General features: G+C 41.7%; 1 protein-coding gene across 1 annotated transcript; it reads left to right on the top strand.

Moving 5' to 3' along the window:
* On the top strand, positions 1–27,477 carry RLF (RLF zinc finger). Its single transcript, XM_083512277.1, is given in 9 exon segments — positions 1–181; positions 184–368; positions 11,703–11,857; positions 15,013–15,094; positions 16,209–16,341; positions 17,645–17,847; positions 18,712–18,848; positions 20,298–20,439; positions 22,280–27,477. Coding segments are annotated over 9 exon segments (5,949 nt in total). The 5' UTR covers positions 1–15; the 3' UTR covers positions 27,026–27,477.
* The last annotated feature ends 208 nt before the right edge of the window (positions 27,478–27,685 follow it).

The raw sequence follows: 27,685 nt of genomic DNA, 5'->3' as shown, positions 1-27,685 counted from the left end.
CGATGCATTTGCGTCATGGCCCCGCGAGAGGGCCGAGCGCCCAATGGGAACCTGTCTTTGGCGGCCTCCTTCCCGCCCCGCCGAAGGGCGGCAGCATGCGCAGGAGCCGGGAGTGGGCGGGGCCGTCTGGTCACGTGGGCCCGTCCCCCGCCGATGTGGTCAGCGACTGCGGGGTCACGTGATTCGTTGCCTACGCGCGGTGGGGCCGGGTGCAGATGGCGGACGCCGAGGCTGACGCGGCCCTGCAGCCAGAGATGCCCCGGTTGGCCGCCGGCCTCAGCTCTCGGCTCCGGCAGCTGCAGGCGGAGCTCAGCGAGCAGGGGGTGGGCGAGGGCTCGTCGGGCGCCTATTGCCGGGACTTCTGTCAGGTAAGCGGGGCGGGCCTGGCGCGAGGGCGGTTATTGGGGGGGGGGAGCGGAGGAGGGCGCGCGCGGGACGGTTGGAGGGGGGGAGGGTCAGGCTCGGCCGCTGGAGGAGGTTTGGGGCGCCGGGGCCCCGCGGAGGAGGAGGAGGCTGAGGCGCAGGGGGCGGCGGCGGCGGCGAGCCGTTGCCTGGCGCTGGGGAGGCGGGGCCGATGGACCGTCCCTGTTGGGAGGCTCCGCCGACGCCGCTTCCCGTTTCTTCTGGCTTCGCGGGAGGCTCGGGTTCCGGGACCCGATGACCGTCGCTCCCTTCTCCGCCCAGCCCAGCGCGTTGGGGCTTTCTCCGCGCCCGCTTCCGGATGCTGGTGTTTTCGGCGCGCTCCCACCGCCTCTTTTTGTGGCAGCGCCGGAATTGAAGGAGGAAGAGGAGCAGTCGGTTAAGCGGGAGCGGAGTGGGGGCTTCGTTTAACGAAATCCATGACCCCCCTCCCTCCTTCCGCGGACTCTTTCTCTTTTCCTCGCCGCTCTTTGCACCCAAACCGTGTCCTCTTTCGCCGTGGCTTTCTAACAGTCGTAGTTGAGGGGGTTATCTCCTTACATGTTGAAGATCTTTGTTTATTTGTTCCTCTTCCTTGTCAATAAAAATGTTTATCGGGCTCTCTGTTTCCGATGGGGCCATGTACATTATCTTGTATGAGTCTGCCCAAAGATGAGGCCTTGCTTCAGGAGCTCCCAAAGATTAGATGTGTGGTTGCCAGAGACAGGGCCCTTTCTGTGGTGGCTTCCTACTTCTGAAATCTCCACAACCAACATATTTGCCTGGCTCCTATTTCTGTGGTTTGCTAAAGCCTTTTAATAGTAAACAATAACTTATTTTCTCTGGGTTACTTACTGTTCCGATAGTGTGGATTGAGTATAATATGGCTTGATTCTTATTTTTCTATTTGCTTTGAGTTTTTGTAAGCAACTGTGAATGCCAGTTCACCTTTTCAATACAAAAACCTGTATTGACATCTTGGATGTCAGTCACTATGTATGGTGTTCTGAATCGAATAGTCCTATTGATATGACTTTATTTTAAAATGGAGTTCCAATTCTTTTTCCAACTCATATTGCAATAGACTTTGTATGTTAGATATAGTTTTGGGTTGAAAGTATCAACAAAGTGTTTATACAAACATGAACATGCCACATTAAATATAATGGCCACATGGTTTCCATTACAAGCTTGCAACAGGTTAGATAATATTTTCAGGTAGCTTTGTTGGATGTCAGTGTAGAAAGAAAGATTTGATGCTTGGAAATGATCAAAGGGTTGAGAAAGATTTGTGAATTAGTGAGTATGAGTTATCCATTGAAGTCGAGTGGGTAGCTTCTAGAGTAAACATTTTGGTGGTCCCCAAATTGAGAAACTCTTCCTTAGACATGTTTTCCTGCTTAAAGCTCTGTTACATTTTCACTGTCAGATGAAGGCCATCCAGTTCTCCTTTGGGTTTGATGATTTTATCCAAAGGTTGGGTATGGATCATACAAAATGGTAACTTAATATTTTGGATAAAGGTTTTCACCCATTTGTTGTATAAATGGATTGAGATAATGTCCAATGTTGTTATGATTAAGAAGAACCATGTAAGAGAACTTTGGAAGAACACCTCCACCCTTGCTGACATGAACCGCTCATAGCACTAGCACAGGGAGGAAGACCACAGTGGAGGGAACCCTTTAATATTGATTTATATGGTGCCTTGTATGCATGTGGTGCTTTAGAAAAAATAAAGAGTACAGTTTTGCCATGCAAAAATAGGGGGAGGGAAATGGAGGCATGTAAAAACAGGGCCAAGAAGATGCAGTTATTTCAGTTATGCATTTATTTAGGCTTAAGTTTCATTGAGTAGGATTTTGGGACTAGGGCAGCCATGGCTAACCAGTGAGCTGGAGCACAATTCTGAGTGTTGCCTGTGCTGATTGGGACTGGTGGAAGCTTTTAATCTCAATAGCATCTGGAGAATGGCAGGTTAGCCACCACTGGGCTATAGGGTTCTAAAGGCTTCAGCTGACACCATGAGTGCTTGGAATAGCTGCTTTTAGTGTCCACCAGGTCCTGCAATACTAAAACATCCTGGTCACTTTGTGTGTTGATCTGAACCATTGACATGTAGAAGGGTTGGAGCACAGAAAAATGTGCATGCCACATGGCCTTCAGAAATGGGTGATGGTTTATATTGTCAGCTTGGTTCATCAAGTAGACACATGGGTTTTGAAGAGTTGTAAACTAATAATTCTTCTAGGTTGCCTTGACTTGTACGGAAACAGGTGACATTTGATATTTAGTTCAGAGCTCAGAAAATGTAATTGTGTTGGATTAGCCTAAAGAGAAGTGATTGCGTTGATGTCCCAGTGAAAATGAGATCTTTACTGCCTTGGCAATTCAGCTTAATGATAACCTTTTATCTTCCATGTTTGCATCTTAATTTTTTTTGTATGTCCTACAACTTTTATTAAAACATAATAAAAGGTATTCAATACTAGACTTAAAGAATGGTTGAGTTGTTAGATTTCTAGATGAGATGCTGCTGCACCTTAGGACAGTGAATCACTTTCAAGTCTTCCTGCTTTCAATACGTGAACCTACTAGCTTTTAATGGACTATCACATCCATGTTTATATGTCTCTGCTATTGTGTGCTGTATATTGATATAACAGCAACAGGGCTGTTATAAATCCATGTAGGAATACAAAAATGATAAATAGCTGTATTCAGTTAAGTTTACTCTGTCGTTAATAGATTTATTAAGGTCATTATTTTCAGATCTACTCCAAGGGAGACTAAAATTGGTACAACCCAGAGCAGGCATCTCCAAACTTGGCCCTCCAGATGTTTTGGGACTACAACTCCCATGATCCCTAGCTAACAGGACCAGTCATCAGGGATGATGGAATTGTAGTCCCAAAACAACTGGAGGGCCAAGTTTGGCGATGCCTAACCTAGAGGGTTTTGTAGCAACTTGAAGATAAACAAATTTAGTCTAGACTCAAGTTCATGCAGATGTATGGAATCTCTTTGCTATGTGAAATGCAAAAGTACAATATGTGACAATTCACTCAAGTGATAGTTAACAACATTGACCTGCAGATAAAATTGCAAGGCAGTGCCACCAACCCAAAGATTTGTGGAGGAGTTGTATTTTGAGGTCAGTGACATGACCATGGGTACTCTCCTGTCCCAACAATATGCAAACATATTGATGGCTTCTTCAATTCCTGTCCTAAAATATCTTGTTTCTGCTGTACCAGCCTAACACAGCTTTCCTTCTGTATTTCCACCTTGAGATACATGTAGCTCTCTATTGCAACGTTTCCCAAAATTCTGCTTGCTGAAGCACACCTTTTCTGATTTCAGCTGGAGACATGTTTTACTCATAAATCCCAAAATGCTTTCCTTTTTACATTTTGTAAGGGTAATAGCTACCCATCCCATATCATAGAATCATAGAGTTGGAAGGCATCCTGAGGATCATCTAGTCCATCCCCTGCAATACAGGAATCTTCACCAAAGCATCCATGACAGATGACCATCCAACCTCTACTTAAAAACCTCTAAGGAAGGGGGAGTCCACCATCTTTCAAGGGCGCCTGTTCTACTGACAAACAGCTCTTACTGTCAGAAGGTTCTTCCTGCTGATGTCGGAATCTCCACTTGAATCCATTGGTTTGGGTCCTACCCTCTGGAGCAGGAGAAAGCAAGCTTGCTCCATCTTCCATGTGAAAGTCCTTTAGATATTTGAAGATGGCTATCCTCTTCTCTCTGTCTCTTTTCCAGGCTAAACATACCCAGCTCCCTCAACCGTTCCCCATAAGGCTTGGTTTCCAGAGCCTTGACCATCTTTGTTTCACACCTTCCATATTGTCAATATCCTTCTTACATTGTGACATTCAGAACTGGACACAGTACTTCAGGTGTGGTCTGACCAAGGCAGAATAGAGTGGGACTGTAACTTCCCTTGATAAGAGTTTAGACTCGTGTTGATGTAGCCTTGCCTAGCATTCTTCCCCCCCCCCCTTTTTTCTTTTTGCTGCTGCCGCATCAAACTCTTTTCTTGTGTGGTCTACTAAAACCCCTAGATTCTTTTCACATGTACTACTGGCAAGCCAAATGCTCCCCAGTTGGTTATTCCTGCCTAAGTGTAGAACCTTGTATGTTCCTGCGTAAGTTGCTGAGCTGATCATGCCTCTTCATTGGAGGGTGGCAAACCAAGGACAAAGACATACCTGGCATCCTTCTCAGAGGAAGATAATTCTTTTAAATTTCTGCATTTTAATATATTTAAAGAACTCAGTTGCATCCCCATCCTTTGAGGGTGTCCTTGTCAAAGTCTCTGCTGGTGGACGCCCTCAGATGCTTGTGCAATCAGCAGCACACATAGTGCTCCAATGAGCAGCATTCAAAATTCACCAAGCACCAACCTCATTTTGCACCTGGCTATCGGTCACTTGTGACCAAGTGAAGATGCCAGGGTGCCAGAATGGTGCCTGATGTCTCCACCATCTGGAGGTGCATGCCTGGGGGTCCTTGGATCTTGCCTGTTTTCGCGCACCATCAATACATCCTAAAGAATTTTCTGTCCATTGTATTTCATCTGCACAATCAGAATGAATTTCAGGAACCAAAAAGTTGTATTGAAAAACACAACTTTTGAGCTGTCTGGCCCCAAAATGGCAGCAGCATTATGTTCTGGTGACTGTAACTCTGGTTTAAGCTGCTATTCTGTGCTTAGCTTAAATATCTTGAGTTTCTAACACTGCCAATGAGTACTTGGTAGCTACTCATTATGTCAGTGGCTGGGACCTCAGCAGCTTCCCAACTTTGCGGTGAGCTTAGTTGAATCTGGATACAACTGATTTATGCAGGCCGAACAGAGGCTGATTGGAGGACAAGGCCATAACAAGTGACTATGGGGAGACACTTGGCAGCCTTTCTGTGGGAGAGTTCTATAGTGCTCATGCCCTGCTTGTGGACTTCCTATAGACATCTTTTTGGCCACTGTGAGGACAGAATTCTGGACTAGATAAGCCTCTGAGAACTGCTCTTAAGTTCAGTGAGATCGTATTTGGGGCTCATGGACTCTTCTGTGGCATGCTGTGTGAGAGTCTCCACTCTTATTTAGTCTTCCTTACCTGTTGATAGTGTTGCACAGTTTGTGGGAATGGCTTAGTTTTATCTTAACAGGAATTGGGGATGCAACCATGTAAAGTATGAATTGAGCAGATGAGAAGTCAACAAGCAGTAGGATATCAGGTGGAGAAGCTAGGGGTTTCAGGTGATGGTTGCTTTAAAATCCTACCCATTCATGAGAAAGGATTGATTTGGTTCTTGATGTATCCTCAGGACAAATGATTGTACATAAAGCCAACAAATAAAATTACCAAACTCGAGTAAAAGCACCAACCAAAGAGAACATGAAAGATGGAAGGAACTTGAGAAAGCGTTCATGAAGTGGGAGAACTGATGATCCTAGAAAAAACTAGTAGCAGAAAAATGTCACATTTCTTTTCAAAGGGCAGATTTTTACAAATTGAGAAAATCGCACACTTTGTCATGAACAAAAAGTATGCAAAAGTGTGTGTGTGTGTGTGTGTGTGTGTGTGTTGGTAAAGGTAAAGGGACCCCTGACCATTAGTCCCAGTTGTGACCAACTCTGGGGTTGCGGCGCTCATCTCGCTTTATTGGCCAGGGGAGCCGGCGTACAGCTTCCAGGTCATGTGGCTAGAATGACTAAGCCGCTTCTGGCGAACCAGAGCAGCACACAGAAACTTACCTTCCCGCTGGAGTGGTGCCTATTTATTTACTTGCACTTTGACGCGCTTTCGAACTGCTAGGTTGGCAGGAGCAGGGACCGAGCAACGGGAGCTCACCCCGTCGCGGGGATTTGAACTGCCGACCTTCTGATTGGCAAGTCCTAGGCTCTGTGGTTTAACCCACAGCGCCACCCGTTGTTGTGTGTTGTGTTGTGTTGTGTGTTGGTGGGGTACCATTAAATAGGAAAAGGGATACACTGTTAAATATGAAAGTGAGTTCTGTTGTTCTAGTGATCAGACTGTAGAAATGGGCAAACTCTACAAAACTGTAAGTTATACAGTTAAATGATGCATCACTTATATCAGTGCCAGAACTAATTCCAACTAGTGGGAGATGTTTGAACGGACATAATTACATGGAAATTCGCTTTTGCTTGTTTCAGTACAGATAGGTTGTATTTTTTGTAAGAGCCAGGTGTGTCCTGTACCAGTTAGTTCCTCCATTCGAACGTATCCCTAGAACATTGTATTTCACCTCTTTATAATTTTGTAAGGTGATTTCTGTTGAGACACAGTGTCAAGGCATATGTATGGAATGTCAAAAGTAATAGTTCATGCCATTCTAGCATGCTTAAGTCTTCTAGAATCACAAATATGGATTTGGGCAAAATGATTTTCTAGTTAATGCACTCAACAAATCTTTGTGCAAATAAGTATTGCTGGGGATAGCAAGATCTGTGGAGCATATGCCACTCTTCCTTGCTACAACCCTAAGATTTTCCAGAATTCAACTCCTGATGATCACATTGGCCCATTTGTTTCATTGACACACAGAAATAGGGCATTGGGTGTTAGTAGCCGAGTGTAGCACTTTGCATAAAGCTGTGATTATTGCTGGTGAGGTGCTGGGTGTGACTGGGAAGTTCTGTGATGCTGCATACATGTACAAACTTACAGAATAAATGTGTTTAAGAAGTATAATCAGAAAGACTTCTAATTATGAACCTCCTAATTATGAAATATTGAGTTGACCCTAGCTGTTGACAGGCAGCAGGAACTATATCCCGATATTCATGAAAGCTCACCTGCTGTAGATCTTGGCTTTTTATTTATTACTTGACTCACTAGGATGATCTGAGATAGTGTGCAAGCAATTGACTATTCTGTGTGTGCAAGTGCGTGGTTTGGGTATTTTTCGCCCCTTTACTCCATAAACTTATGACTGGATAAAAAGCTCCAGTTACAGATAGGTAGCCGTGTTGGTCTGCCATAGTCAAAACAAAAAAATTCCTTCCAGTAGCACCTTAAAGACCAACTAAGTTAGTTCTTGGTATGAGCTTTCGTGTGCAAGCACACTTCTTCAAATACACTGAAACAGAAGTTGCCAGATCCTTCTATATAGTGAGAAGGTGGGGAGGGGTATTACTCAGAAGGGTGGTGGGAATGGGTGATTGGCAGATAGCTGAGATGAGCCTGTTGACGACTCTTAACGACTGCAATAGGTCTTACAGGAAAAAGCAAGGGGTGAGAAGGTGAGAAATGGCTTTGTCATGTATAATGAGATAAGAATCCAATGTCTTTGTTCAGGCCAGGTCTCTCCATGGTTTTAAGTTTGGTAATGAGTTGTAATTCAGCAGCTTCTCTTTCCAGTCTATTTCTGAAATTCCTTTGTAGTAAAACAGCTACTTTGAGATCTTGTATAGAATGTCCTGGGAGATTGAAGTGTTCTCCTACTGGTTTCTCTGTCTTGTGATTCTTGATGTCAGATTTGTGTCCGTTTATTCTTTGGCGTAAGGTTTGGCCTGTTTGTCCAATATAGAGAGCTGAAGGACACTGTTGGCATTTGATGGCATACACAATGTTAGACGATGAGCAATTAAACAGTCCCGAGATGGTATGTGTGATGTTGTTGGGGCCAGTAATGGTGTTGTCCGGGTGTATGTGGCAGCAAAGTTGGCATCTGGGTTTATTGCAGGCTCTGTTGCCAGTGTCCGTGTTAGAGAGCCTGCAATAAACCCAGATGCCAATGACAAAGCCATTTCTCACCTTCTCACCCCTTGCTTTTTCCTGTAAGACCTATTGCAGTCGTTAAGAGTCGTCAACAGGCTCATCTCAGCTATCTGCCAATCACCCATTCCCACCACCCTTCTGAGTAATACCCCTCCCCACCTTCTCACTATATAGAAGGATCTGGCAACTTCTGTTTCAGTGTATCTGAAGAAGTGTGCTTGCACACGAAAGCTCATACCAAGAACTTACTTAGTTGGTCTTTAAGGTGCTACTGGAAGGATTTTTTTTGTTTTGGATAAAAAGCCTTTCTGTTTGCTTTAGCTCATATAAAGGAGAAAGCTAAAATAAGATTCCACCATTTTTTAAAAATAATCATGGGAAAGGTTGGTGTTCAGACTAATGAAAGAACATGGCCAAATACTTGAATAGTCTGGTTAAACAAGGTAGTGAGCTTAAGTACATTTATAGCTATACAAATGTAAGAATATTTAGCTTTGATATTTGATAATTCATTGAGAACTCCTTGTGGTCACAAGAGGCTGGAAAAAGAGTAAAATACAAACATTTAAATTTAACTTCCACTATTCAAGCTGCTAGCAGTTGGTAGACACAATGTTGCAGCTTTCCCTTTTGCACTGGTGGTGAAAAGCACTATATTGGGGCTACTGTAGTTCTCTAGAAGTAATAATAATAGTAATAGTAATAATTTATTATTTATACCCCACCCATCTGGCTGGGCTTCCCCAGGATTGAAACAGCTTAAAACATCCTGAAATTTTGCCCACCTGCCTTCTTCAGAGATCTTGGATGAATGTAATTAGGCCCACAGAGTGAAGTGGATTGAAACAATTGAGTAGTCAGGTACCACGTTTAGGTGAGCCCAAGGGCTTGAGCATGCCTACAGGGTTTTTGATTTAGAACAGCAGATCCCCATGTGGAATTGCAAATTGCGCTGGAAAGCACTTACTGGTTTGCCATGTGACTGCAGTGGGTTATAGCTGAAGAAACAGAAGCCCGAAGTCCCCTTAGACACATAGAACTCACGCAAAAAACATGCCTGCAACTTCCCAGGGCAGTGTTGTCAAGCAGTAAGCAAATGCCATTTGAGGATATGTTCACAGGAAAAGGAAAACAAAGACAGCAAAAGACTTGGAAAGTTAATGATTCATCTCTGCCAAGTTCTAATAGGCCCATTTGGATTATCAGGTTAAAATTGATGTAACAAGAGAAATTGAAAGGATTAGTGAGTATGTAAGTAAAGCACATGGAACACTGTGGGTGTTATTCTTATCAATATTGTGCAAAGTAGAAAGGTGTGCTTCTCAAGCAGTGTTCAGAATTCAGATCCATGATCAGATCTACCTGTCAGAGGCATTGATGAAAAATATGGTTTGATTTATTGTCACCCTGGCAGCTTTCTAGCTAGTTATTTTTTTGTTTTATTTACCTTTGTCACCTAAATTAATTTAGGGCAAAGGATTAAAAAAGGGGTTTCCTATCAGCTCAATGAGGTCAAATGCCAATTTATAGTTCATTTGTATTTGTATTAAAAGTGCTCTTCCTATGGGGGGGGGGAGGGGTTGAAAGGAGGTAATAATAAACCTGATTTAGGAAGACTTTAGTTCAAAGTTAAAAATGTAAGCATTACACTAGGCCAGGGTAGGTAATGATCCATATCTCCTCACCTCTCACAAACTGACTTAGAATAGGTCAGTAGGAACACATATCTGTCCGTCACCTGATGTCTTAATGATTTGAGGTGATTGAGCAATCTCATTTGAACTTTGGCAGGTGCTAGTCAATTGATGCTGGGGATGTACCTTCAAAGAGGTAGGCAGGGCTCGTATCTGTAACCATTCCTTTGACATTTCTGTAGAGAAAGAGGTTTGGATGCAAAGCACTTCTTCCAGCAACATACACCCAAGCCACTTTCTCCAGTTCCATCTGCTGCAGTATGAAGTTCCCAGTGGGAACTCCCTAGTGCTCTCTTCTGATCAGCTGGTAGTTGGGGCTTCAAAGTGCCTGAAAATCCCTTTTTGGTCTGGAGAATGACTTTACCTGCTGCACATCTGATCTTTTGGATATCAGATGATGTCACCAATATTATAATATGTAGGACAGGTGGACGTGGCTTTGGCCTGTAATTAGGCCTGTGAACCAAAGTTTTCACACTCGGTTTAGGCCATGAGTTCTTAGTGAAACTTAGAAAATAATTTTGAAAGACTGTTGAGGTGGTTCACATGTCATAGCAAGCCATAGCTAGTTTTTAGCTATGGCTTGCTTTGGCATGCAGACTGGCCATTGTTAAAATGCTGTAGAGGCCCATGAATTTTGTTTAGTCATGAGAAATAATAGTAGGTAAGACTGAGCTCCTGCATCAGCACTTCACCTGACTTGACTCTTGGTACATTATAGCAGCTGTGGTAAAATTCTAAAATATTATTGAAATTATTCTTTGTAGTGTTTAGGTTTTTAAAAACTCCTCTTAAACTATATATTGTTTTCATGTTTAAACAAAAGTAAAGTAGATGTTAAGAACTTGGTCTAGTTATTTGTCAGTATAGTTCTTCTGCTGAGCCACAAGAGTTGGTGTATTTTTTTCGCTGTAAGATTAACACCTCTTGGTTTGCTAAATGCTGGGATGTGAAAACCTGCCTGAAGGTAGCACCAAGACACCCCAACACTCTTTTGGTTAAAAGCAACTGTGAGGGATTTGGATGTTGAAGTTGCAGGGATGTGATTTCTTTCCTCTGCTTCCCCTTACAACACACTGATTGACTTAACTACTTCACAAGCTGTTACTAAGCACAGAAAGGGAGGAAGACAGAGATGCTATTGGTTCTGCAGCTGCTTTTAATGAAAGAAAAATATTTTGGGAAAACCTGATCGTGGATTTTCCACATTCGCCTAGTTTGGCCCTTCTTTTTCAGGGTCTCCCTGAAAGGTGTATGCAATGCATAGCTCAGTCCTGCTGATAGCCGCACTGTATTTGACAGAAACCCTGCATAGACTGCATCACTGGTTGTGAGCATAAACATGCATTATGCTCTTGTGAATGGGTTTGGCATGTGCCACTATATGCTTGGTGAACGTGATCCTCCCAAGAAAAAGAAAGAAAGAAAGTGATTACCTTGTAGGGAAATGTGATGGATGTTAAATCTTACCCACAAGATGTGAATACAAATTTTCATTGTGAGGGTATATAAAGACTGCTTTGAGTGCAGGTGCTGTGTCTACAAAAGGCCGTAGATAAAACTTGCTAGTTCATGAGCTTATACTCTACTGCTATCATATAGCAGTTCATTCAGGAGCTGCATTCTTGAAAGTCCATAAATAATAGTAATTAGTATTAGCAGTTTTGCTTTAGGAGGAAGGCAAGAAAAGAGTAGAGTGGCAGGTTGCCATTTCTTTGTTTTTGCTTTTGAGAAAAGTTGGAAAGTGTAATATCCTCAGCATAGAATTATAACATTGCCTTGAAATAGCTTAATCAGAGTTGAGAACAAATATTACCGCATTACATCTTTTCATTTATAGACGTTGCTACAATATGCTGACAATCCGGGTGCTTCGGAGCATGTTCTGCCTTTCTTGGAAGTGTATCAAGTCGCCATTCAGAGCTTTGCCAATGCCCGACCTTACTTGACTACCGAATGTGAAGAAGTTCTTCTGGTAATTGGCAGGCTAGTGTTGTAAGTACATTTGGGACATGACTTTTTAACAGAAAAGAGAATTTGATCAACAGCAGAGATTTTCAAGTTACTGTGCCCACCTGTCCGATATTGAAAATAGCATTCCCTGTATCAACAAATCGGTGCCTGTTTGCATACATCCTTGGGTGGGGGAAGGTCATTACCAAAGGTGAAAACAACTATTCTGTATTTTCAAAAAGGCAGTGGAAGTTGGAATGCTCTCCTCACATCTCTGGCATGCAGACACCCCACTTCGTTGTAGGAATTTGTGGGGTCTGTATACTGACAGCAAAGCATGGGGCAGTAGTGTGAGGCTGCAGTCTTTCGGGCAGCGGAGTGGATAAAAATCAATGATTTTTTCAATTTTTTTTTAAAAGTCAGATTTTTTAAATTTATTTTTTTAAAAAAATTGGAATTTTTTATTTAAATTGGAATTTTTAAAATAAAATGCTTTTGGAGGAAAAATCTTTCTAAACGTAGTTTTCTATTTAAGTTACATTATAGTCCAAAGGCTGTTCATTAGGAAATAAGGATTTGTTTTTAATTATGTAGCATGAGGCTTTATATGCAATGTTTAATTTTTTTTGATAAATGAATTTTATTAATCCATTCACAATGTCATGTTCTTCCAGAGGTTTCTGTAAGATTATTTGGGGGCATTTTTTCTCACGAGAAGATATTATCACAGATGCTTGTTTAGCAGTTCTCAGAAGTGTGAACTGCACAGATAACATGCCTTTTTCTCACAGAAAAATGTTATAAAATAAACATACAGAGTTGAGGAAAAAACCTTAATCCCATTGTTCCTTTGCAAATTTATATACACAGAATCAACCCCTTACCACTTAAATTCCAAGAGGTTCAATGAATAGATTGATTGGAGTGGAATAGACCTGCACAAGTAGCTAAGTGTGAAGCAGTAAAACTGAAAGTGCAGAATACTCCACAAGTCTTGGGATCTTTGTGTAATAATTGTGCAAGTCAGTTGCATGTCTGTGCAACTCAGACTTAAGGCAAGTGCTGTAGGCGCTTCAGGGTTTGCAACCAATCCCACTGGGTTCCAACAACTGCACTAACACTTAACTGTACAGAATACAGCACCTGAATGTAGAAGCAAATCCAAAGGGGTGGTGGTGGAAATAGTAACTGGGATCTTCAAGTCCTTGGCAAGACCTTGAAGTGCTTGCCAGTCAACTAATCAGGGTTCACTGGTTCCAGGCCCTTCTTTCCAGGGCTCGCCTGACATTGTCCAAACAATAAAGTCAGTACCTGGGACTTCAGTCCTGCAGGAATCCCTGAAGTTCTCTGCTCCAATCCTTGGTTCCCCTTTTCCAGCTTTCCACCAGCCTGTTTCTCCTCAGCCTGTTCTTTCTGCAAGCCTGTTCCAACCTAAGCCTACCAACTGTATCTCTCCTCCCCGCCACTTCTCCTCTAGAAAAAGGAAGGCTAGCCTCTCCAAAGCCAGGCCTGCTGGGAGATATAGTCCCTCTGAGATTCCATTACATTTGTGTTTATAACCTGAGATTTATCACAATATTCTCTCCCTGGAGGAGAAAACTCAGTCTTAAGTTTTTTTGTACTAAAACTCAGTCTTAAGTTTTTAAAAAATTGATTAACCACATCAGTTAACAAACATGGATACATATGCTATAATGTTATTGTTTTAGTTAAATAAATGGCTTAAATTGTTATTAAGGAAATGATTATTTTTCTCCTTCCAATAAAGTACAGCAGAAAAGTTGTCCAAATATAAACAATTAACTTATTAAACCTCACAATAATGTGATAATTATCTGTCTATGTACTTCTTAAGAGTATAAACAAATCAGTATTTTTTGATATAACTGTAATAATAATAATAATAATAATAATAATAATAATAATAATTTATTATTTGTACCCCGCCCATCTGGCTGGGTTTCCCCAGCCACTCTGGGCGGCTTCCACAGAAACCAAAAAACACTAAAATATCATACATTAAAAGCTTCCCTGAATAGGGCCGCCTTAAGATGTCTTCTGAATGTCAGGTAGTTGTCCATCACCTTGACATCCGATGGGAGGGCATTCCACAGGGCGGGCGCCACCACCAACTGTAAAAACTACTCTGCAAATTTATTATTCCAAAAATGAAGCCTTCATCTGGTTGTAAATATTAAGATTATACCAGCAAGAATAAGTCTTTCTGTAAAAAAGTGATTGAAATAAAGTCTTACTGACTAGTGATTTAAATGAGATCGACCCTGTTGAGCAGGGAGTTTGGCATGGAGACCAATTGCTTTTCTTTAACTTGAGACCCAAAGGATGGGGGGGGGAGTTGGCTGGGAGGATGTACACCCTATGATGTGTATCCTCCAGGCCCAATGCCACCTCACTTTCAGGATCCATTCTGTGACAAAAGTTACTCCCCTCCCTTTTAGCTTAAGTGATCAGGAGGTGGAGGGGAACTCTGCTGAGAGCATGCGTAACTACTAGGATTTTACCAATCTGTTTCCTAAATTTAGGACAGTGGGAAGCACCAGAGACTGTGTGGTGTAGTGGATAGAGAGCTGCACTTGAATCAGGGAGACTTAATCTGTCTCACAGGGTTATTGTGAGAGGGAAATGTATAACCCTGTATACACTGACCTGAAGAACGGTGGAATGCAAGTTTAAATTATGTGTAGAGAAATAAGCATTATTGTGAACTTGTAAATGGCATGGATCATGCCATCTTCTCCCCACGCTGCATCTTAGTGAATCTTGAGCATATCTACTTTTTCCCCTGGGCTACATATATTATAAACGGTACTTCTTTGGAACTCGGTGCTTGAAAATTCAAAATGTGAATGATCCTGCAAGACCATTATGCATCACATTGGTTTTCTGAGGTCAAAGATGCTGTTAAGAATAAGCTGCCAATACAGCCTGAAAATCATTCAGTACTATAATTCCAACTAAATATTGTTACAGTGCATCTATCTTGAGTTCTTCTCATGGGAAACAGCATCACTGCTAGTAGCAATTGTTATGCTGCTTAACAGCTTCAGCTCTTTTCTACTATGTTTTCACATTCATTTGACCTAGAGAGATTATAAACAGAGGTACAAAATGATCCAACGTGCTACTTCCTAAATGGTGGTCCTAACTAGCTTAGTTCTGTGATTTATTTATTTCAGGAGCTGTTTTGAACTACTGCTTTCTGTGCCTGAAAGTGAGGAGCAGTCTGAACCATTGTTAAGACTGTTTCAGTCTATACAGGCAAGTATTTTTCATCTCTATTCTACAGGGGACCCTGTTTCAACAGTTTGCATCTAGAAATACATATTTTCAAATTATAACTAAGTAGGCTGTGGTATTTGTGGTAGTTCTTTATTTGAATCCAGTATAAAATGGGAATAAATACATTATGATTACGTATACCTTACCTGGGTGTCTTATATGAATTCTAGTTCTTCATACAGCCTTTAATATATAGTGAGGTTGTAGGCCTCCTTTTGCAACTTTTTATGTGATAGAAGAGTGCTCCAGTAGTACAATATCCCCTGTCTCACATTGGGAGTAGAGGTTTGGGGAGACTTCTTTTAAAGGAGGAATGTCTGCTAGAAGGGGACAATGCACAGCCTTCAGAGAATTAAATGGAGATAGTCAAATGTACCATTAAATAACGCTATGGTGACATATAGGACAAAGCTTTAATGGCTAAAGTAATCTACTTTATCAGACTAGGAGAACAGCACAAGACAGCACATTTTCAGGCAAGAACGGACTAATTTCATTGATTATTGTAGGAGATATGGATGGTTACCCACTGCATGTTATGAATTCTCCATGTTTTGATGTAAGGAAGGCTATGTTACTCTGGGCTACTTGCTGTACAATTATATAGTGAAATTTCTATTACATAAACTTGTAGGCATGATCTCTACATGACTAATTGTAAGATACCTTCGTTTGTATCTACTCCTTTTTCCAAGCTATGTACCTCACAATAGAAATGGAATAAAAAACCCCTCCTCTAAATATGATGGTGGGGGGCACATTAACAAAGCCAAAGATATTCAGTGGATCTGCTCTGAGTTCACTGGATATCACCCGGTGTAATTTAATGCTGGAAAAATGCCGTATTTCTGCAGCCTTTTCTTAGAGCCTTGTGTAGAGATCCAACTGAAATCTTAGAAATGTAGGAATTTATATAACAGTAATAATAAGAATAATTTATTACTTATACCACGCCCATCAAACTGGGTTGTCCCAGCCACTCTGGGCGGCCTCCAACAGAATATAAAGAACACACAATACACCAGACATGAAAAGCTTCCCATTAGATGTCTAAGGAAGGTTGTATAATGGTTTATCTCTTTCTCCAACATAGGATTCCCATAATGCTTTACTTAAATTTGGAGACAATAGCCTCGAAACACTGGCTGACATTTCAAAGGAAGGTGTATGGAAGAATCCAGTTCTCTTAAATATTATATCACAGCAGCCTGTAGAAGCAGAAGAAGGTAAGATCTTGAGACTTGTACCTCAAATGAGAATTCCATTACTGTGCCACTGTTATGCTGTGAGCAGTAGCTAGTCTTTCACACTGAAACATTTTGCTCCTCAAGAACTGAGCAAGATGATAGGTGTTCCTCAACTGCTGCTGTGAAGCGCATGCAGAGCTTTACCATGAATCCTGAGAAGTCATTTTCACTCTTCCAGTCCTGTAGCATTCCCTTATCTGCTAGCTTTCCTTGGCCTAGATTCTAGGGTGAAGAAAAGTACTTGGCCCGGTACCGGCTTCTTGTTCGTTCTTTCCCAACACTGTGGTCATACCCCTTTTATTACATATGGCTGTTGTTCATTACCTGCTGTGAAACTGCTCATATAATAAGATTTGAGGGTTTTATTCAAAGAACCATAAAGCACAGGGAGAAAATATTTTTGAGCCGTTCCAGGAACTCTTGCGCAAGAGCTAGCGGAAGACAGTGCTGCACCACAACGTGTTGGGTTGCATTATAGTATGAGAAGCAAAAGCAGAATCTTGCGGCGTCTTAGACTAGCAGATTTTATTATGGCACAAACTGTAGTCTCCTACATCAGATAGAAACATGAGGAATATTGAATTAGGAAAATACTGAATGTAGCATATGGTCTTTAGTGCAGGCAGTAAAAGAAGCCTTTGGACTCTGAAGAACTTCAGGGTTTTCTCATACAGTGCTGTGAACAGGAAATGTTTTCCACTAGTGTGATCCAGCATTTAGATCGTTGTGAAGTTTTTCTGAAAGAATCTTGTTAATAGAGTTGAGGCATTCCCGAGTATTTATGCCACACACCCTTGCTTATGATGGGTCATTCACAGGTTACTGTTTCTCTGTAGAACTGCAAACTCAAACCCACCATAGATCATTTCCAACTGTTTTCATTACAGGCTACAACCATTTTAGGTGCGTCCAATTGATAAGCCGTCGCCAATGCGCAGGTTCTTTTTGGATCTGGAAGAGGGCAGAATGGGGGCAGGGCAGGGTGTACCAGGCTAGGGCTCATACGTGCTCAGGTTGGAAACAGCCCCCATGTGAAATGGTCACCGCCTGTACTTGGGGATAAAAGTGAGGCAAGATGAGAGTCTTTTGTTTGTTTGGAGTCTTCTCCCCTTCCACCTCCCCCCAGTGGATATGTAGTTTAAATTCTAAAGAGTTTCAGGAATTCTAGAACAGAAGGCCATGAAATAGGTTGTTAGATGCCAACCACTGGCATACATTACTGCTTGAGCTAAATTCTGGTGATAAATAGTGTGTGCAAAAATCTTTTCCACTTCTTTTCTAGTCAACAAACTGATTAAACAGGAAGGACCAATCTTTATGCAGATGCGAATAAAATACTTGATGAAAACAAACCGTCTTCGGCAAGCTGCTTCCCTATCCAAACTGTGCAAAGAGTCCACGGAAATTTCAAATACATCGCCATTTCTCCAAGCTTACATCACTTGCTTGTGTTCCATGCTTCCAACTGAAGAATCTATCAAAGAGGTGAGTGGGCAAGCTCTGATCTTGGTGGTGTTACCTGTTCAATGCCTCTTAATTGTGCTTTGTTTTTCTAAAATGTATTGTTTTATTGGTCTGGAAGTAGCTTTGGAACTACTGTTTTTACCACAACAGTAGTTCCAAAGCTACTTCCAGACCAATAAAATATTGGTGATATATAAATAACAATAAAGCCAAGATATTTGCTGCGGAGAGACGGAGCAGAGGATTCACATCTAGAAGTCTGCCTCTGCTGATACAAAGTAACATTCAAATTTTATTTAATGGATACAGTGGTACCTCGGGTTAAGTACTTAATTCGTTCCAGAGGTCCGTTCTTAACCTGAAACTGTTCTTAACCTGAAGTGCCACTTTAGCTAATGGAGCCTCCTGCTGCCGCCGCACCGCTGAAGCACGATTTCTGTTCTCATCCTGAAGCAAAGTTCTTAACCCGAGGTACTATTTCTGGGTTAGCGGTGTAACCTGAAGTGTATATAACCCAAGGTACCACTGTATTTAAAATCCTGTTCAAAGCAGGTAATAACAGTTTAAAACCCCACAGTGAGTGAACAGTAGAAAGACTATTTAAGAAACAAGCCATTAAAAATAAAACACTGTAATTCAGGCCAATAAAGCAGTACAATATAAGATCTGAACTGCATTGTTTTTAGGTGCTTTTAGCACTTGAAGTAACAAGAGCTGGGCTATGCCTTTGTTGACAATATGGACTTTAACACAGCTACTGTAGTGGCACAAACTACTGATTGCAGAAGGATATAAAAGTCTTCCTGAAAGTACCTTTGTGTGTGCAAAGTGGTTTTGAATGAAACTATTTACAATAGAATTCTTCTGGATTTTTGTTTTTGAAAGATTGCAAAGGTGGACTGCAAAGAGGTCCTGGATATGATATGTAATCTGGAAGCTGAAGGTCAAGATAGTACTGCATTCATTCTTTGTACAACATACCTCACGCAGCAGCTTCAAAATGGAAATGTGTACTGCTCTTGGTAAGTACTATGTCCAGATATTATTTTCAAATGCATGTATTTGCTATTCTGGCTCACATAGGCCATTGAAGTAGCTCACATTAAAGAGAATGTTTCATTCTATGTGAATGAAATTTATTTCTTAAAAACAAAGTATTTACATTTGTTAAACATTAGTTGTGAGTACATCTCTTCCATTTTTCAAGAACCTCTAGAGGTTGAACAAACTAATGTTAGACACAGAGGACATCAGATAATCCTCCAAACTACAATGTGGAGGATCCAGAATGAGCAGTAGGGAGCATTTGAAACTATAATTTCAAAACATGGTTTCCCTCTTAGCCAGAAATGGAATCCAGTGATGATCTCTACTTTCAGGGATTTCTGCTCTCCTCCTTCTTGTTTTTTCAAACTGTGGAGGATAAACTGAATGCAGGCAATTATATGAAGAAGCATATATTCCAAAAGCAATCCTGTGGTTTTTTTACATTTAATTTATTCTTTACCCAAATTAATGCTCCAAATTAACGTCATCTTAGAAATAGGCTGTCCGTCAGTAATGTTGATGCTTGGAAACATGCTTGACAAGGATTTACAGATGTTAAGTATTACCCAAAAATCAGGAATGGTTAGATATAATAAGCTTAGATTGGATATAAAATAGAAGATACTGTTGTTAGAACAGTGTTTGAGGAGGGTGGAAAAATAAATTCTTGAAGAGAGGGTTGTTTCTATCTCAAGACCATGGGGAGCCACCCGGTGCCTTCAGGATGTTGCTGGACTCCAGCTGCCATCATCCCTAGCCGGGAATGAAAGGAGCTGGAGACCAGTAACAACCAGAGGTAATTGTGTCAGCTATCACAGCTCAGGACCCCCATTTCAGGTCAAGTATGAGACGGGGGGGGGGGGGAGAAGAGACATGAGACCTCAGAGGTCCACTGAAAGTCATTTATTTGGTTTCTCTTAGTTGTATGCCTTAGCTAAAGAAATTACTCTTGGTATAACTTTTCAGATGATCTCTTTCCTTTTTTCTTATCTTGGCCTTCCTAGTTTCTCGGTATTGCTTCTAATGAGTTGCTTTCAGACATCTCTCCTGCCCCATCACTTTTATTCTGCTGGCAGAAGCAACTTCCATGTCTTGCCCAAATAGCCCAGTATAGCCTAATCCAATATCATAGATTATTTGACTCCTGTCAGTTGTCATTTAATATTCTGGATCCCTGAAAGTGCTATGATATGTCTACTATATGCTGTGGTGTTGGGCATTATGTATGAAGCTTTTCAGTTTTGCCATCTGAATTGCCGGTGCAAACCATGGCCTGGCTCCTTATTAGCACAGCAGCAGGGAAGGAGCAAAGCAGTCATAGTTTTCTTCCCATGCACTAGCATTCTGCATGTTCATGTTTAAACCATTGTTAAGCTTGACTACTGGATCTCTAACTAAGCATTTGTCCTAAACTTTCTCCATAGGGAACTGACTTTATTTTGGAGCAAACTACAAAAGAGAATTGACCCATCTTTAGATTCCTTTCTGGAGCGCTGCCGGCAGTTTGGCATCATTGCTAGGACATTGCAACACTTGTTCTTCCTAATTAGAGTCATACAAGCTGAAGTAAGTGCCTGTTTGGGAAACAGTTTATCACGGAATTAACCTATATACTTTCAGCAGATAACAAAAATTCAGTAGCTTTTGGGTGCATCCTGTTGTTGGCTACCCGGGGAAGACATAATTGATGGCTGCCTTGTGTCATTCTAATGGCTGAGCACATGACAAGTTGAACACCTGAACTTCACAGCAGCAAGTCAAACTGGCTCTCTGGCCTTCTCACTTGCACTTTTCTTCCCTTTCACTTGCTTCAGCCAAGTACATTTCTTGCCCTTTATGTCTTCTTCCTGTTGGAGTTCCCGCTGATTCAAGCTGCCTATTTTCTGTTTTAGATAAGGAGTACTTGCATAGCGGAATTTCCTATCTTCCAAGGCTTCATATTCTAGTCCTTAGAGGACCTTGGCACACAGTAGATTCAACTCTGCTTTTACTCTATTGCTGTATTGATGTTGCTCTTTTTGCTGTACTACTGATGTTTCTTCAGCGCCTCTATATAAAAAGACAAAGGAAGTAATTCAGCAGCAAAACTTTTGAGTAGAAATAGGAAGTGATAAGGAATAGTATAGAAGCAAAGAAGTTGAAAAATCCTTGCCGTTGTGCAACAGAAGACAATCTACAAGTAGATATCTTGATTTGATGTGGTTTTCAAACACACACACACACACACACACACACACACACACACACACACACATTCTCTCTATATATACAGCCATACCTTGGAAGTCGAATGGAATCCGTTCCGGAAGTCTGCTCGACTTCCAAAACGGTTCGGAAACCAAGGTGCGGCTTCTGATCGGCTGCAGGAAGCTCCTGCAGCCAATCAGAAGCCATGGACGTTGCGACAGACGTTAGGGTTCCAAAGAACATTTGCAAACTGGAACAATCACTTCTGGGTTTGTGGTGTTCGGGAGCCAAAACGTTCGACTTGGAAGGCGTTCGACTTCCAAGGTACCACTGTGTATATATATCTGAAACAGATATATAAATCTGTTTCAGAATTCCAGGTATACTTAGTTCCTAAAAACTTGGGAATGGCTTTCACAAAATTGTGTGTATTGCTGCCACAAAGTGTCTTTTATGCTTGAAACCACTCAAAAAGAATCTGCAGGCCACCAAGTTGGTAAATTCTACTCTGGCAATGCCTAACATGCCGGTAAAAAGAATCCCCACTGTAGTAGAGTGGTTAGAATATCAGGATGGCAACAGAGACCGAAGTCCAAATCCCTACTTATCCATTAAGCTTAACTGGTGACTTAGGGTCAGTCATTATTTCTTAGCCTGATCTACCTTACAGAGTTGTTGTAAAGATAATATGTGTACCAGTGAACTCTATGGCAGAATTAAATAACAGATATGACTGGTGCCTTCTTTAATTTTAAGAACGTAAATCTCGGTATGTTTTTTGGGGTAAAACATTGAAGTTGATTGAAATAAGAAATGCCAGAGTATGTATCTTTATATATCCCTCTATTCCAGGTGTGGGGAACCTGTTGCCATCGTAATGTTTCTGAATTACAACTCTCACCATCCCTGGCCATTTGGCCATCCTTGCTGGTGTTAATGGGAATGGGGGTCCAGCAACATCTGGAGGGCCACGGGTTACTCAAATCTGTAATCGCTTCAGGATTGAGAGGGCTAGCTCGGTAGAGCGTAAGACTTACCTCAGATTTGTGGGTTCAAGCCTCACATTGGGCAGATGACCCTTGTCCCTTCCAACTCTAGAGTTCTATGAAAATTTATCCATATATCTTGTCCAGTTTTTTCAGTTGTGTTTCCTTTGTTTTTAAGAGGTGTCCCTGGGGGCTAAATTAAGATCTGACTTGCGCTCTCTTCTTTCCTATAGGCAGAAGAATCAGGCCTTATTGTGTCTGTTTTGTTATGTGTGAGAGCCCTGCAGCTCCGATCAAATGAAAATGATGACATGAAGACCTCTGTATGCAAAACAATTGCATGCCTTCTGCCGGAAGACCTTGAAGTAAGAAGAGCATGCCAGCTCACTGAATACTTACTTGAGCCAAGCGAGGAAAGATACAGTCTACTTGAAGAGCTCTACCTGCAGCCAGATCAAAAATTGGATGAAGAAAATGCAGCAGTTCCAAACTCCCTCCGTTGTGAGCTACTGTTGGCTTTAAAGGCGTATTGGCCATTTGATCCAGAATTTTGGGACTGGAAAACTCTGAAGCGACACTGTCTCAAATTGTTAGGAAAAGAAGTTTCTGAGTCAGAGGATGATCTGAGTTGCAATGAGATGTTGTTCAATGAAACCGAACTGTTGGATGGTCTCCTAAGCGATTGCGAAGATAATAATTTTGAAGGTCAAGATATAATAAATCAGCCTAAAGAGAGGGTGAGAGTTAAAAAGCCGATTGGGTCCTCGGAAAGGTACCAGAGGTGGCTGCAGTACAAATTTTTCTGTGTTATTTGCAAAAGGGAATGTATAGAGGCCAGAATACTTCACCATTCTAAGATGCATATGGAAGATGGCATTTATACATGCCCAGTGTGTATAAAAAAGTTCAAGAGGAAGGATGTCTTTGTGACGCATGTGATGGAACATGTAAAAATGCCTCCCAGTAGAAAATACCGTAGTAAGAAGAAGTTGCTGTTGAAGAAAGAGAGGCTGGCAAAGAGCAGTCTAGCCAGAATTGCTTCTGTAGGCCTTGGAGAAAACCAGCCACTCAAAATAACACAGTGTGAACAACCCAGACTCAACACGCAAGATTTCGTCACGTTTAGTAAGCTAGAAAACTGTCACTTGCAGGACAGGGACCTGTACCCATGCCCAGGCACGGATTGCTCCAAAGTGTTTAAGCAATTCAAGTACTTAAGTGTTCACTTGAAAGCAGAACACCAAAACAATGATCAAAATGCAATGCACTACTTGGACATGAAAAACAGGCGTGAGAAGTGTGCATACTGCAGGCGGCATTTTGTTTCGGCTTTCCATCTACAGGAGCATGAACAAGTGCACTGTGGCCCTCAGCCGTACATGTGTGTGTCAGTGGGCTGCTATGCTAGGTTTGGATCAGTGAACGAGCTGCTCCATCACAAGCAACAGCACAACGATCTGCGTTATAAATGTGAGCTCAGTGGTTGTAACATTGTTTTCAGTGACTTGGGGCAGCTCTACCACCACGAAGCCCAGCATTTTAGGGATGCTTCCTACGCATGCAACTTTAGTGGTTGTAAAAAATTTTACTATTCCAAAACTGAGTTTACAAATCACCTGTCGATGCATATGTCAAATGGTGAAATAAAGGAGATGCAGATTAAGCATGAGGAAAATGTTTCTGGGGACAGTCTTACTTGCCTTTCAGATTTGGAAGTGTTTGAACAAAAAGGTCCTTCTGATCTGCATGAGAGTCTTAATTTGCCTTCGGGATCTACAAATTCAGAGGGAATCCAGCAGGTTAAGCAAGAATCTACAAATTTGGAGGAAACCCAGCAAGTTAAACAAGAAGCTATATCTGATGGAGAGGTGGATGGCAAAAGTAATGGCAGTTTAGGAAGCAATATTGCATCCCTAGCCAGCGAGACTCACTTGACACCTTTGACTGAAGCAGTGGACTGTGGCCAGGCAACTCCTGGGAGTGATTTACCCCGTGAGAAAGTCTTCCTTCCATCCAATTTAAAAGAGCGGTATTCAAATGTGGCTGTATATTTTGATGGGAAAAGATTTACCTGTGGCTTTGAAGACTGTGGATCAACGTACAAAAATTCAAAGGGCATGCAAAAACATCTTCGAAGGGCTCATCCTTACCATTTCAAACCTAGGAGGAAGCTAGGTCTGAAAACTAAAGATACTGCTCAGTACAGTGACAGTCATAATACTGATGGAGATATTAGTCCAGAGCTCATATATCATTCATGTAGAAATACAGACTCTCCAGGCATTATAGATTGTAATACAAGTTCTAATAGCAAAAGCTATTTAAATGAAGAACTGTATCCTTCTTCCCCAGAAACTTCCTATTTTGAAGCTTCCAAAATGTCCAGTTCAGAAGATGCAATGTTGGAACTTCTCCTGGGCTTGAAGCATTTAAGTTTAAAAAATTCCAGTGGTCATATTGGAAATTCTTCCAGGTTGTCACAGTCTCCAAACTCTGAAGATGAATCTACCTCAGACTATTTCCCTGAAGAGCAGCAAGGCAAACTACCAAAACAATACCTTACCCAATTGGCAGCCAAGCCATTTTTCTGTGAGCGTCAAGGTTGCACATGTGAATTTGTGACCAGGGAAGCGTTGTTCACGCATTATGTTAGAAAACACAATTATTCAAAGGAGACGGTGCTTCAGTTGAACATGTTTCAACATCGGTATTCCCCTTTTAAATGTCATATTTGCCAAAGATCATTTACAAGAAAAACACATCTTCGAGTCCATTATAGAAACAAACATAAACTTGGCAATATGACAGCAGCTCAGAAATTACTTGGTAATGAGAGTTTTGAGGATCTGGATGAGAGCGCTGAGGATATGCTGAATGATACCATGGGTTCAATGTCTGATTTCTATGCCAATACAGAGGAAGAACTTGATGACCAAGCTAACCTGGCTGAAGAAGAGCAGTGTCATCCAAAGAAAGATGAGCTTAGTTCTGAAACAGATCTGGAGTCTAGTGAAGAAGCAGAAAGTTGTGTAACTGGCAAGCAGACGAAACTGTCTGCTCTGGAAAGCCACCGGAAAGGACTAGAAGCAAGAGAGGGGAGGGGAAGTAAAAGAACAGTTGCCAAAGGAAATTTATGCTACATATTGCATAAATACCACAAGCCGTTCCATTGTATTCATAAAAATTGCAATTCTGCATTTACTAATCAGAAAGGTTTGATTCGGCACTACAGAACGGTGCATCAGTATAACAAAGAACAGCTCTGCCTAGAAAAAGACAAAGCGAGAACAAAGAGGGAACTTGCCAAATGTAAAAAAATATATGTTTGCAAACATAAGGCGTGCAGCAAACGCTTCTTGTGTTCTAAATCGCTTGCTAAGCATTGCAGTGACTTTCATGGCCTGGACCATGTAGAGGATTCCAAAGTGCTTTCTGAAACAGAGTCCGTGAGATTTCCTTGTCACCATCCTCAGTGTCCTGCTGCATTTTATTCCTTCCACAAACTGAAGCATCACCTGATGGAAGAGCATGCTAAGGAGGAGGAAATAAATAAAGAGATTGAAATTCATTGTGACCTTAATGGTTGCAACCGAGTTTTCACAACCTACAGCCGCTATTCTCAACATGTATATTTCCGACACAGTGATTATGATGGGGTCTCGGAAGCTGCCAAAGAAAAACTGGCCCACCTTAAAGATGGACAGGAGCAAAGGTGCTTGAAAGATAAGTGTCTCGGGCATGAAGAGAGCGAGAAAAAGAGACGGATCCATGACAAATCTGAGAAGAATAATAAAAGCAAAGGAAAGCAGTTATATAACTTCAGAACAAAGGAGGAAGCCCTGCAAATGTGCAGAGACAACTGCAATCAGACACAGTATCCTTGCATGGTTCGGGGGTGTCCCTCTGTAGTAAAACTGGAAAGCAGTATTGTGAGACACTATAAGCGTACCCACCAGATGGCCAGTATTTATATAGAACAACAGTATGAGGAGCTTGTACTATGTGTCGAATGTGGTACTGTGATAAATGACCCCTGCTTAGAAGAAAGCCAGGGTTCAAATAAAGAGCTAAACAGTGACTCTAAGCAGGACGTTACAGTGCACCCTGCATATCAGCGTGAAAATGAAGGGCATCGTGTTCTAAACTCGGACTGCAATCATGATGATAAAAGCAGTAAAAACGGCAGCTCCTGTGGGAGTGACAAGGCCCAGGAGGCTGGTGTCTCTTTGTATACAGGCACTTTAAAACATATCCACAATCCAAAAACCAGGTGTTTTGTAGAATGTAGTCGATTGGAGTCACCTCGGTATAAAACAGACAACTTGCCTGGAAGTGATGGAAGAGAAAACCCCTCCTACTGTGTGAGGTCAGGTGTACAGCTACAAAGGGAGAAAGATGTAAATGACTGGCAGCGTGCATCAGCACAGCAGAACATTAAAAACCCTCCTCCCCTTTCTGCTACAAAAGATAAGATGCAGAGGCAATCTGCGCCAAAGCCGTTTGATTTAAAGTCCTTCAAACCAATGGGGTTTGAGTCTTCCTTTTTAAAATTCATCCAAGAAAGTGAGGAACGAGATGACGATGACGACTCTGAGGATGAATGGGAGCCGGCTGGCCGATATGAATTGGGTGTGGTGGTACAGAAAGAGAAAGACTTCAAAAGGGATGACACACGGGGCAAGACTGCATATGAAACTGTCCCGGCAGCAGCTGTGTCCAAGAAAAACAGCGGCTCCAGAGCTCATGGGCAGCTGAGAGGGATGCAGCCTCTCTTATCCACGGACTCTCCCTCGATCCCTTCCCTGGAAAACCTGAGGGCCATATTGGACAAGGCGTTAACAAAGTGTGGGGACAATGCCTTAAAACAGCTTCATTATTTGCGACCAGTAGTTGTTATTGAAAGACGTACGTTATCCTCGCCCCTCATAGACTTCTTCCCAACAAAAAAAACAGATCACCTTTGTGTGGAAAGTTCATAAATTGTTGTGTTTAATTTAAAAATAGAGAAGGAGGGGAGACTTCTTCCACTTCTGGGGGGGGGGGCGGGGCGGCGATGCTAATTGGTTCAGTGCACATGGTGTTGAAGTTAGATTAGGCTGTTCAATTCCATGAATGTATGACATCTGTCTACAGTATTGGCTGAGTTAATATAGCTCCCCTGTTAAATTAAGAGAGAGAGAACAGATATTTTGGTGCTAATTAACAGAATATGGAACTGGGGGCTTCCTCTTGCAGAGTAAATGTGCATGATTGTATATGGAACAAATACTTAGGGTACCAAGTGGGGGAGGGAGGGGGGAGGGAGGGAGGATGGAACTTCTTACTTGACTTGAATGTGCACCTCAGGGTGCTTTGTGTAACATATTGTACACTACAGCATCTTATATTTTTTGAGTTATGAGTTTCAATAAAAATGAATTTTTTTCACCCATTTTGGTTGACTGTACAGCCAGATGTCCATAGCTTAAGACAAATTTTAAACTGAGTGTTGCATGTAGTAATTTTGAATCCTGACACATTACCTGAATGTGGCAGTGTGTTTTATGTCTGACTGGGGGTGGAAATGTCAGGGTAGCCTGTTGAACAGGAAATGGGGAAACTCTTAATAAGAATTGATGTAAAATTTTATAAGGTATGTC

This window comes from Podarcis liolepis (genome assembly GCF_965112155.1).
Source record: "Podarcis liolepis genome assembly, chromosome: 7".
NCBI lineage: Eukaryota > Metazoa > Chordata > Lepidosauria > Squamata > Lacertidae > Podarcis > Podarcis liolepis.
Note: the sequence above shows the minus strand (reverse complement) of the source record. Positions and strands in the feature narration are given on the sequence as shown.